We start from the raw sequence: 12,549 nt of genomic DNA, 5'->3' as shown, positions 1-12,549 counted from the left end.
TACTACACAACATACACTTAGAATTACTTTCTTAGCTGCAGTATACATCTCTCCCTGGCATATTACATCAGCATCATACAAGCTATTTTTGGACTCCCCTTGTGCTGTGGTGACTTAAACAGCAAGGAGGCGCGGCAATCCTTCATGGGTAAATGTTGTCATCAAACTTTGTCATCAAGCTCTGGCATTCTCTGGATTCATGGTATTTTCAAGACAATTGTGAACACTGAACATAAACAAGGTTGAATCAGGACATCAGTGATCTTCATGTCGGAGCTCTAGAAGGTGGTCCGAGTTCCCGACTTGGAATTCTGAGTTGGATGACTGTTCAAAACGTATTTTCCCAGTCGGAGCTCAGTTTTTTTCGTATTCTCAGTCGTCTTGAACTCACTTTATTCTGAGATTTCCCAGTTCCAAGTTTCCAGTTGTTTTGAACACAGCATAAGTCACGCTGGATTGACAGCATGGGTAATGTATTCAACCTTTTCTGTCCCTTCATGTTGAATGTTTATCCTTTTAAGCTTGGAAAACAGACCCTTAAACCCAGACTTGGACAACATAGTGGCTCCACTGAATAGCAGGCTAGTGACTGCTCTGCACTGCTGATTCCTTCCAAACCACTCATTGTTGATTTTGCGAATTCCAACTTGTGTAATGTTTATATCCAATATTCGATGAGCACCGATACGTTTTATCTATAATTTCTCTTCATAATTTCTCTTCTTTTGACAAGGATTGAAAAGGATTTGCCAGTATATTGTCGACTTGATTCATGATGATGACTGCTAGCTTGCTAGCTAAGATTTGGATGGTATGTTGACATGATCAGTCCAATCAAAGCTACGGTAGATATAATATGATTTGACATCCTTTTATCTGTGGCCAGTGATATTGAGCCTTCTCGGATGGGCACTTCTAATGTAAATCTATGGCAGCACCCACAGGGCTTGCATTTTCAAGCTCTACCCATAGATGTTGCAGTGACATAGTGTCCCCATGAGTGACAGAGCACTGAGCCAATCATGCCGCAACTAGAGAACATTACCAACCCCTACGCTCAAAATTTTCCGCTGGCTGCCCCACCACCACAGAAAGCCCTGAGCTAGGCTGAAACACCTGCATTTTGGAGCTGGCTTGCTCAAGAAAGCAAAAAAGAGAACATGTTTGCATGAAACTATTAACTCTATATTTTGTTTTACATTGTTTGCAAAATGACATGTGACATGTATTAATGCCAAAGTAACATGCTAAACAGGCCCACCTGCCCTGAATGACGGGTCACCACTGAACATGTTAATACAATTTTGAATTCGGAGCGACAGTTGGAAGGATAAGTATGGGTGTGGCACTCGATATGTTTGTCATCTCTGCGCTGAAATGGGGACAGTTGCTTCTTTTCATCAACAGCAGGAAGGAGAAATGGAGGGAAGGGAGTGGATGGTTGACAAGAAGGAAGGAAAGAGGGAGAACAGGTTAACCCAGTGAGGTCTGGTTGAAACTAGACCTGTGCCCTAAGGTGCTAACTAGGGCTGTGGCGGTCATGAAATTTTGTCAGACGGTGATTGTCAAGCAAATAACTGCTGGTCTCACGGTAATTGAGACATGAATTAACATAAACATATTTAGCATCTCCTGGCTTCCACGCATAACCTACAAGCCACTGATACAGACCTTTGTAACATCTACATTCAAAAAAGTATAATACATCATGTTAATATACACAATCACAATAAATCCATTATTTATTTTAGACAGACCTAAAGAAACATGATATGAAGAAAATGTAGTCTACTTCAGAATAACAGTATACCATACTCTGAGTTGTCCTTATTTTAGGCCCTGATATGGCTATGTTATATGTGACCTACCGGCTCAATTCGGTCCTATGTAATAACAATTTAAATTGTGTTTTTTTATTGGCTAAAAGTAGAAACTCAGAGCTATAAAATGTCATACCACACACCATAGTTGAAGAACAATAAGAAAGTCATTCTGCTTTGAAAGTTGATAAACTTTCACCTCACTTTTATAATTGTTTACACCTACTGGAGGGCTCTTCTTTGACTACACCCATTCAGCATCATTCACATCCTCTTAAGCTTTAGCCCCACCCATCTCTTTAAGGATTCACATGTGAGGCTGAGGAGCAATCTGTCCTAACAATAGCAGTCAAGCCCCAAAGCTAACTGGCTAACATTGGCTAGCTTGCTAGCTACTTCCAGACAAAAATGAGACAACAGCTCACTGACCATTTTACTCACCCTAGCAGAGCTGGTTAGGCTGTTTCTATGTTATCTTGAACGTTGGTGACTGCAACTGTGCTGTTGGCAACAATTTAGTTATGCTATTTTTTGCCAACGTTCACCGTGACACCGGCCATATTCAACAGGTGTTAAGCGTTTGTAAATTTGTCAGTTATTCTGAGTTCTGGCACACTCATACAAGAGTTCTCTGAAATCAGACTAGATAGCCAGAGTGAATTTATCAGCTATGTCTATCAACAGTTGTTGCAGTGACATCATGAACATTCTATTGAAATGGTTATTTGCATAGTGGAGTATTTTGTTAAGACATGTAATTAGCTAGATAGCTAAACAATGAACCATAATCCCAACTAGTGACTTTACTACCCTGCATGAATCTGCAGGTAGCTAACCAACCAGGTTCAATGTTCGCCAGCTAATATTAGGCCATACCTAGCAAAGCAAATGGCTCTGAGATACGAATAATATTACAACACAGATCATACACGTAAGGTTAGCTAGGAGCCAGACAGCTAATGTTAGCTAGCTAGCTAACAGTACACTTTAACTTGAAATTAAAATGACTTTGATAAAATTAAAAACGTGTAATATCTGAAATTGTAGCTAGCCTGACAATCTTGCTCATATACATGGATGCACGCTTCTCCCTCTGTCACAGATGCCACGGTTGCCCTTAGTTTGAAGATGTAATCCCGAGACAGGTGTTTTCTTCATCCCCTTAGCTATCATACTCTAATTCCACTGATTTCAAAACTCCGTCCCCCAGAAAGTGGAGAGCAATAGACAATACATAAAAAACACGTTAGACAGGATTACCTAGACATACTGACCCGGTCAAATAGACAGAAGAAGGTTATATGGCAAACCAATCCAAACTAATTTCTCGGCATGTCCAGCCCACTCATTATCTCAGCCAATCATGGCTCGTGGGAAGGATGCCGCTTTTTCTGTGGCTAAACCTACTAGGCTAATTTAAGAATTGTATTTGTATTTACAGATGGTATACAAGTTTGTTATTAACAAACGTTGAACGTTCACATATTCGAGAAGTCATTTCTGTAAAAAAAATAGAAGCATTTTGATAATTTAAAAAAGTTTACATTCAAACGGCTCTCCTGTGAAGTAGTGACCCGCGACATACGCCTAGTTTCCTGAAACGGGTCACGATGTGGAAAAAGTCAAGGGTCTGAATACTTCCCTAAGGCATTGTGTATACTTAATTTAAGTATTTATTCAACTTATTCAATATTTATTCAACTTTAGTTAGGATAAGAACGTTGGGCTATGTATTTGATTAGAATACATTCTAAGGCTGTATGATGTGACTCTAATGATGATTTGAAAAAAGTCTAAAGCTGCACACATTTCATCAGTCTCTCATTCACAATTTCACAATTTCACAATTTGACAAGCACTTGATAATATTCTCACCATGCCTTTTGTGGCCAATGTGGCTGTTGTGCCCTTGGGCTGAATATAATAATTATAGTTCCCTTCTCCCAGCTGCACTGCTCCGAAGCACCTCTCACTCACATGGCTCTGTCAGATGTAGCTAATGCTCGTCACATGATTGGGTCCATCTCACAGGAATTTCAGGTAAGAAGTAGGCTACAAATCCAGGCTGTATCACAACCGGCCGTGATTCGGAGTCCCATAGGGCGACGCACAATTGGCCCAGCATCGTCCGGATTCGGCCGGTGTAGGTCGTCATTGAAAATAAGAATTTGTTCTTAACTTCTTGAAACTCCCCATCCCGGATCCGGGTTTGTGACTAAAGCCTCAGGCTCATTAGCATAACGCAACGTTAACAATTTCTGAAAATCGCAAATAAAATGAAAATAATGCGTCTGCTCTCAAGCTTAGCCTTTTCTTAACAACAGTCATCTCAGATTTTCAAAATATGCTTTTGAACCATAGAAATTGACTAATTTGTGTAAGAGTATGCAAAGCTAGCATAGCATTTTGAGTAGCATTTAGCACGCAACATTTTCACAAAAACCAGATAACCAAATAAATAAAATCATTTACCTTTGAAGAGCTTCTGATGTTTTCAATGAGGAGACTCTCAGTTACATACAAATGCGCAGTTTTTCCTGAAAGCGTCTGTGTGTAGGAGAAATCGTTCCGTTTTCTACATTGCGTCTGGCTAACGAAACGAACCGAAAATTCAGTCACCTACAACGTAAAACTTTTTCCGGATTAACTACATAATATCGACCGAAACATGGCAAACGTTGTTTGGAATCATTCCTCAAGGTGTTTTTTCACATATCTCTTCATTGATATGCAGTTCGTGGAAGCTTGCTTTCCTCTCTGTATCGCATGGAAAAATACTGGCAGGTGACTTTTGCGCACCAATTTCGGCGCAGGACACCGGGCGGACACCTGGTAAATGTGGTCTCTTATGGTCAATCTTCCAATGATCTGCCTACAAATACGTCACAATGCTGCAGACACCTTGGGGAAACGACAGAAAGGGCAGGCTTATTCCTCTCGCATTCACAGCCATATAAGGAGACAATGGAAAACAGAGCCTCAAAAATCCTTGTCATTTCCTGGATGCCATCTCATCTTGGTTTTGCCTGAAGCTCATGTTCTAGGGCACGCACAGAGAATATCTTGGTATTTCTGGACACGTCAGAGTGTTTTCTTTCGAATGCTATCAATTATATGCATAGTCAAGCATCTTTTTGTGACAAAATATCTTGTTTAAAACGGGAACGTTTTTCATCCAAAAATGAAATAGCACCCCATAGATGTAAGAGGTTAACTGACTTGCCTAGTTAAATAAAGGTTAAATAAAAAATGTATACAAAATTAGTGAATGAAGACAGACACATGGGGGGCGCAACTGCACTCGTCCCTCTCATCGAATTCTGAGGCGCATATTAAAGAACTGTCCACATTTAGCCTACTTTTGGTCAGCCAACAAGATAAGTAGGCCTAACGAAAAGCAAAAGCAAAAGCACTAGCCTATGTCAATTTACTATCCGTCATAGTACAAAAGTTGACCTATGCTATTGGTCAGCTGTTCTTCTTTGCAATAAATACATTTTGGATACGGTTATTGTGCCTGGAACGCCTGAGAATCCTGTCAATCTTGATTTTCCTAATCCATATTAAATACACATTAGTGCATGTGAGAATCATTGCCTTAAACCAGAGTTCAACATAAACAGTCATATTGATTACCATGTCAATGGAGGCTTTGATAAAATGGGTGTATCCATATGATGTAGAAATTAGTAAAACTGAATCCGCGCAGCGTTTAGAGGCACTTCCTTAAAGCCGGAGCCTCTAAATAAAAGGCTTTGGGATCAATCCTGAGGAACTCAAAAGAACAGAACACTGATGAAAGATTTACCTCCACTGTCACTAGAAGCTGCACATGCTTAGAATCCGCCTAATTCCACCTGAGCTGTGAATCACGCAGTGCGTGGCTCAGATAAGGTCCTGGGTATCTGGTATCTGCAGGTTAATATGGTATTTCACGGTGAAGTGGCATTTCATATATTTAGTTAAGGCTGGTGATGTATGATTATTGGTTGTTTACTTTGCGTCAATGTAAATAGTCCGGGTGGCCATTTGATTAATTGTTCAGCAGTCTTACGGCTTGGGAGTAGAAGCTGTTAAGGAGCCTTTTGGACCTAGACTTGGTGGTCACCCAGGTGCAAAGAGGAGAAATATGTTTGACAAAAAAATCCAGCTCACCAATGTTCCTGTATGCTTCACAATGTATTTAATGGATTTCAAAGCAATGTTTCTTTCCATAGACTTTCATTAGGCACCAAATGGAAGTGAACAAACTGAAACAGCAAGTGAATACCTGAACTTGTCCAATAAGAAACACTCATTTCATTTTTTTCTTTGCACAGCATTTTAAAGCATTTTAAGTTGCATGTCCTAATGAACATGACCCAGGTTATTTTGTCTTCAAAGTAACATGGTACATTAACATACTTGTGTTTCATGTAATTCAACAGACTTAAACAATACATCAATGTGTCACAGTCACCACCTCAATAAAAAAATGAGAGGCCCCTCTTTAAGGCACCTTTAGTCTGTCAAGGATAATGTTCTTTCCTGAAAGGGCGTGCAATTGGTGGTGAGTTAGTGAGGGATTGATGGGGGAGGGCTTTCCTGTCTTTCTGGTTCGTCCCAAACTAGACACTAAGGACAACCTATTGACAAATCACATGGTCAGAAAAGCAATGTGTGGCATCCTTCCTATAGCTTCCAGCATTCTTCCATGCTGTGTAATAAATGACACATGCGCATGCGTGCGTTTGAGTGGAAACACACACACACACACACACACACACACACAGTAAATACAAAGGAGATGAATTTCTCAAAGATAGTTCGGGGCTTTCCAATATAACCACTTTACACACACACCACACACGCTTACTTTCCACTCTGGGTCATTTACTGAATCCTGACTTACTCAAACTTTTGCGTAAATCCACTTTTGACATAATTACATGATTTTCGTAGAAGTTACATTGGCATATCTTGAGCCCTGAGTGAACTTGTGAAGCAATAGATGCATGCAAACAAAAAGCAGCCAGGTCCCACCAGATCAACTACAGTGTTAGACGTTTGTCCAGATCCCCAGGACATTGGGAGATGTCTTGTGCATGCATGCAATTCAATACTGTTCACTAGGGGCAAAGCGAGTGTCTATTAGTGTCTAGTAAGCTTGCTAGGGCATTGTAGATGGGATGGATGCAGGGTTTAAACTGTGGGCTATGGTTTTGAAGCTCATGGGTGCAATCCCAGTGCTAGGCACTTATTTTTATTTCTATTTATTTTCTGTTTTAACCGCATTCCAAACCTTAACCCTTTACCCACTTTCACATCAGCATTGACATTTATCAATGGGTGTGGCTGGTACCTGTAACTGGTCCTTTTGAGTATCTAATGCTCTGGAAGCTGTCAGATGACAAACCACCAACTGTCATTTTGGGATAGACTGGAGCTGCTTATAATATATGTGGAGGAGGTGTGTGTGTGCGCGTGTGTGTTTGTGTGTGTATAAAGGTATAGAGAGAGAAAAGGAGAGAGAAAATAGGGAGATGGAGGCGCATAGAATGAGGTGAGGAAGAAGGAGGTAAGATGACGAGAGAAGACAAACAAGCAAAATAATTTAGATATCTCAGGAGATTCGACTACCCTCTCTTTTTAACACTCCCTTTTTCTCAACATAGCAATACATTTTTTTCATGGCTGGAGAGAGTGAAGGTATAGAGGAGGGAGGGAGAGAAACAGGTAGGAATTCCTCAGATGTCTGCAGGTGTAGAGAAAAGAAACATGTGGAGACTGGTTTCTTCCAGGGTCAGCTCTTACTGAAAAAAGATGTGCACAACATGTCCAAAACTGTTACACACTTGAACCTTGATATCCGTTAATGGCTGCCAAGGTATACAGCGGCAAATAATGTACGGTGAAATGAATTGAATGTTTGCGTGGATTATGTGCATGTGTGGTTAGAAATATTCCCATGAGAGTTTAATTTAAAAATAGCAGCATAAAAATGGCATACATGTAATTTTTCAAATGTTGCGATTACGTAGGAACTATTTGTTCTGGAAGAGGTTTGGAGATGTACTGTATACTGCTCATTATTGCAGTGCACATGCACGGTTTGAGTTATGTAAATTAAACTAAATCATAGATGCTATTGATATACAGTGTGTATGTATGTTTTAATGCTGATACTTATGTTTGACAATCAAAAACAATTATAGTGTGCATGGTTTTGTGTTAATCCACTTGATTAATAAGTCCTGACCTAAGGCTTGGTTCAAGTGATCATCCCATTCCTTCACATGACCACCTTCGTAATCCTAACACTCTCCCATCTGTATTTCAGGAAGACAATGAGATCCCCTCCAGCGTGTTCATCAAGGACTCCCCCAAGACCCCCCAGGCCAGCCAGCTGGAGGACAACGCCCCTGCGGCACCTGCCCCGTCCGTCGACGGCACAGACGCCAACCGCTCCCAGGAGGAGGGTCTCCATACCATCAGCTTGTCCTCCTCCGACGATGATGCTGGGGGTCACCACGAGGAAGACGAAGCCCTGGAGGAAGAGGCAACGCTGGGTCTGGGAGCAACCCGGCCCTCCGTTGAGAGATCCAGAGCAGACCGGCTGAAGCGCTCCAGTCTGAAGAAGGTGGACAGCCTGAAGAAGGCTTTCTCACGCCAGAGCATCGAGAAAAAGATGAGCAAGATCAGCACCAAGATTGTGCCGACAGCGAGCCGCGAGAAGATCAAGAAGAGCTTCACACCAAACCACCCAAAGAGCCCTGCCTCCAAGAGTTCCTCATTCAAGGTGTCGCCAATGACATTCAATGTGAAGAAGATGCGTGGTGAAGAGGAGGACTCAACCCAACCCGGAGGCTCGCCTAGCGGGCATGCCCACATAGATATCCCTCCCCTGGGGAGCATGGATGGGGATCTGCCCCTGGCCGAGGTGCATTCCCAGGAAGTGCTGGGTGTGGAGGGAGGAGAGGAGCTGGCTAGTCCCTCTAGCACTGGGAGCGTAGAGGCCAAGCTGACCTTCAATGGAGAAGCAGGGGGCCTTGAGTGTCACCTGACCACTGATCGTCCGGCGGGGCTCGCTGTCCCGGAGCATGTTGATGATATTGGAGAGGAGGAAGAGGAGGATGACAAAGAGGAGGAGCAGGAGAACCCGGTGGAGGTGAAAGCTCCCATACCTTCTGCTACTGGAATCACTGTGGAGCAAGCCTCTTAATTGCATCCACCTCAACCTTTGCTCCTGCACATTCCCTGCCCTCTTTATATTACCATGTCAACAGTATAGTCATCCCTCCGTCTTTCCTAACCATGTTTCTGAGATATCTCCTAGACAGACAAATATGCACACACGCACGCATGCACACACATGGACACACACACACAATGTATATACACAACATGAAAGACATGTCCTTAGCAGACCTATTCCTGAAAAAACTCAAGCTCCTGTGCCAGCGATACAGGCCATCCCCATGCAGCTCCCTTTCTCTGCAGCTCTCTTTCGACTCCAGTCATGCATGTATTACTGATCCAGGAGATCCATGGGCTGATCCCAGATCACCAACCTCCCCTTTAGAGATCCTGAGTGACCCAGAGTTATCAAGAGTGATCAAGTGATCCTGCATTATTTGCTCCAGCCTGGTGTGTTTAACTAGCTACCCTTCTATGGGGCTACCTTAAGAAAATAACCAGTGTGCCAAGAGACTATTACTCACCTTCCCAACTGGAACCTTGCTTCTGTTTCAAGAGAACAGCACATCTCCAGTACACTGAGCCAACTATCTCTCTCTATTTGTCTGTCTCTGCATTGGCCTCTCTGTCTGTCTGACAGATAGTCTCTTTGTTCCTCTGCCTCGTGTGAATGCCGGTAAATCTCTGGCAAAAAAGGTAAAGCCCCACAGTTTGGGGATGGTAGCTTGTTGCCAGGCAGTCTGGGCATTGGTATGGTTGGTAGCTAGGTTTCTACAGCAAGGGTGGTGTAAGGCTGAAGGGATATAGGGCTGTAATATGTCCAAATGCTCTGCCTGAAAATAGCTTCTTATCTTCATCAAGGATATTTTTATTATTTCAGAGAGCGGGTTCAATGTAAGAAGGGGGATAGGGAGGAAATACGACGAGAGAAGGAAAGTCGTTTAGAGTGTTCGGGTTGAGTCAAATACATGTGGCAAATGCGGTGTGCTTCATTTCGCTTATAATAAAACCATTGGAATAGTCCCAAAAAGTGCAAATTCTGCACCTCAGCACACCTCAGGTATTTGAATGTTTGTGATACATGTATTTGACCTATGTTTTGATGTAACCACACAACCTGAGTGCAGGGTAAAAAAAGAGCCATATAACTGAGGCAGTTTTGTGCCATCCCTACCTTAGTTTACTTGCCATAATAAATACTCACCAGAACAGTGTAAAAAACTGCTTGAAAGTGGTTAATGGTTCACTAGGTACAGACCACACCTTCAATATTTGGGGAGAGTAAGTTGAAATAGCTGTCTTGTGTTAACGTCTACTGGCGTCTACCTTAAGGCTTTACATACTGGGACTTTCCTAAACCACCCTATATCAGGGCAATTATAATCTTATGTGTATGTACATATTCGATTATGGGATTATCAGTGGGTATAATGATATATCTAGAATCATGTTTGTTGAATACTGTCAAACTTTATCGGGTACTGTCTCCTGAGTATTGTACTTCCATAATATTATAGTCTAACAATGTGGACTTTTGGAGTTGATCACTCACATAAACAAGGTTTGAATAGCATAAACAAGCATAAACAAGCATTTACACATTCTTATATGGTTGAAACACACACATGCACACACAAAACATTAAAGGAAGACTCCACCCAAAATCTATTTTGGTATTTGTTTCATTAGTCCATTGTTGATATAGTTCCAAAATGCTTTGCATGTCAGCAATCAAGTTAAGATATGTAACTTTCAAAATACAGAAATATAGCGGGTATGATGATTGGTGAAATTGTCCTTAATAAACATTCACACATTTACAGAGGCACCCACACAGACATTCACTCACATGCTCCTGCATGCACGGAAGCCTTGAAACTTAGGCCTACACAAGCTGGTGTGAGTAATTGCTGTCCGGGAGCGAGGAATTCCTGCATGTTTTAGAAGATAAGAGTGATAGTGAAAGATTCCATTCCTTTAAATTCTCTCCTTTTGGAATCTACTTGCTCGTATCACTAAGGGAGGATAGTCCATCTAATCTATGTGCAGCACTTGCCACTAACTTGTGCTACTGTTTATATGGTTTCATATCCATAAGATGGAATGGAATTTAAACCCCTCTGTGGGGAGTATATATAGTATCAGCCTGAACTTCATGGTTAGCATCCCCTGGCCTATGCCTTTCTGATGACAAGTGCCTTGCAACCAGTCAGTGCCTAGTACACACTTTGGGGCCTCCAAAATATATTGGTGTCTAATGAAATGTAATTAAAAACAGAATGAAACCATTAAGCAGATGATGTATTGTATGTTATTTCTCAGTTGAGAGAGAGATCTTGAAGAAAGGGAAAGAGAGAAGGAGAGGCAGAGCAGAGAGGCATTCCTGGGTTTGACATATGACTCTTTGGCAGCCCATTTTTCATGCCCTACCCTCTCTGCCTGGACGTGGCAGCAGGGGGAACTGGGGCCCTCATGGGCCACAGGTGTGTTGCCCCCAGGGAGGCCCCTGGGCCCTGGCTCACTAGGAAGGAGGGGAGGAAGGGAAGGAGAAAGGAGGATGAGGAGGATACGGGGGTGATAGAGAGTACCTGGGCAGGGGAGGGGAGGGGTGAGGAGGGTAGATAAGTTAGAAAAACATTGTTTTTGGACAGTGAGAGTAGAACAAAACATGGGACAGGTTGCGTCCCGATTCTCCACACTCAGGGTCACTCATGAATTTAAAAATGGTGAAAACTCCCTCCAGCTAATGCCAACACCAATTCAATTATTTGAAATCCATGATTGGAGAATAAGGACCCGTGTTTTGAGAGGAGGTATAAATTGAAGAGAGATATGTCCAACTGTTTGCGCACCGGCATGGCCTTACATTTTTTAACCATAAGCTATATACTCTTTCTATCTATCCATCACAGAGACATCTCCTCCTCTTTCCTCTCCCTGTTTCTCTCTCACACAAACGCACACACACATTCTCTCCCCATTTGTCTCACACTCATCTTTCTCTCACTCTCTTCTAAAGCGCAGCCCATCTCCAATCAATGGTGTGTATTCATGGATGCCAAGGGAAGCCAGGCTTCCCCCCACACAAAATGTACCAATAAAAAAATACAAAATCAAAATGATTATCTTTTGTCTCTGTGTTTCATAACTTTCCTTCAACTCGCAATTCACAGGAGAAAGCATCCCAACGAGCGAAACAGCACCCATCTGTCTCTCTACGTGTGGGCCATCTGATGCTATCTGGTCAAAATGAGTATGACATTGTTGCCGCCTATAACATTGAATACAATGGAAGCCAGCGAGAATTGGCCTCCCTTGATAAAAAAAAGTACAAAACATTTGCCAATCAGCATTGAGCTGAGCTGAGCAAGCTCAACTGTGAATTGTCCTGGTGCACCAAAACAAAAGTGTCAAGGGAAGCCAGCTTGGATTTTGGCTGGACTCAAATCAAATCGCATTGAGAGCATACGTCATTGACAGAAATAACTTCAATTGTTGCATCTCGTTGTGTTGTTGTCATCCGGTGGCTAATTAGCTAAAATTGGCACGTTCC

The 12,549-nt window shown here is 42.3% G+C and overlaps 1 protein-coding gene across 1 annotated transcript in view; it reads left to right on the top strand.

Moving 5' to 3' along the window:
* Positions 1-12,118, top strand: part of LOC135519912 (caveolae-associated protein 2-like) — a 33,500-nt gene extending 21,382 nt beyond the window's left edge. The window contains exon 2 of the mRNA XM_064945128.1: positions 8,140-12,118. Within this exon, the coding sequence (XP_064801200.1) occupies positions 8,140-9,021 (882 nt within the window). The 3' untranslated portion in view covers positions 9,022-12,118. The remainder of the gene's footprint in view (positions 1-8,139) is intronic.
* Positions 12,119-12,549: the final 431 nt, after the last annotated feature.

Source organism: Oncorhynchus masou, chromosome 29, assembly GCF_036934945.1.
Source record: "Oncorhynchus masou masou isolate Uvic2021 chromosome 29, UVic_Omas_1.1, whole genome shotgun sequence".
In the NCBI taxonomy this organism is placed as follows: Eukaryota; Metazoa; Chordata; class Actinopteri; order Salmoniformes; family Salmonidae; genus Oncorhynchus; species Oncorhynchus masou.
The sequence above is the reverse complement of the archived record's forward strand: the minus strand, read 5'-3'. Positions and strand labels throughout refer to the sequence as shown.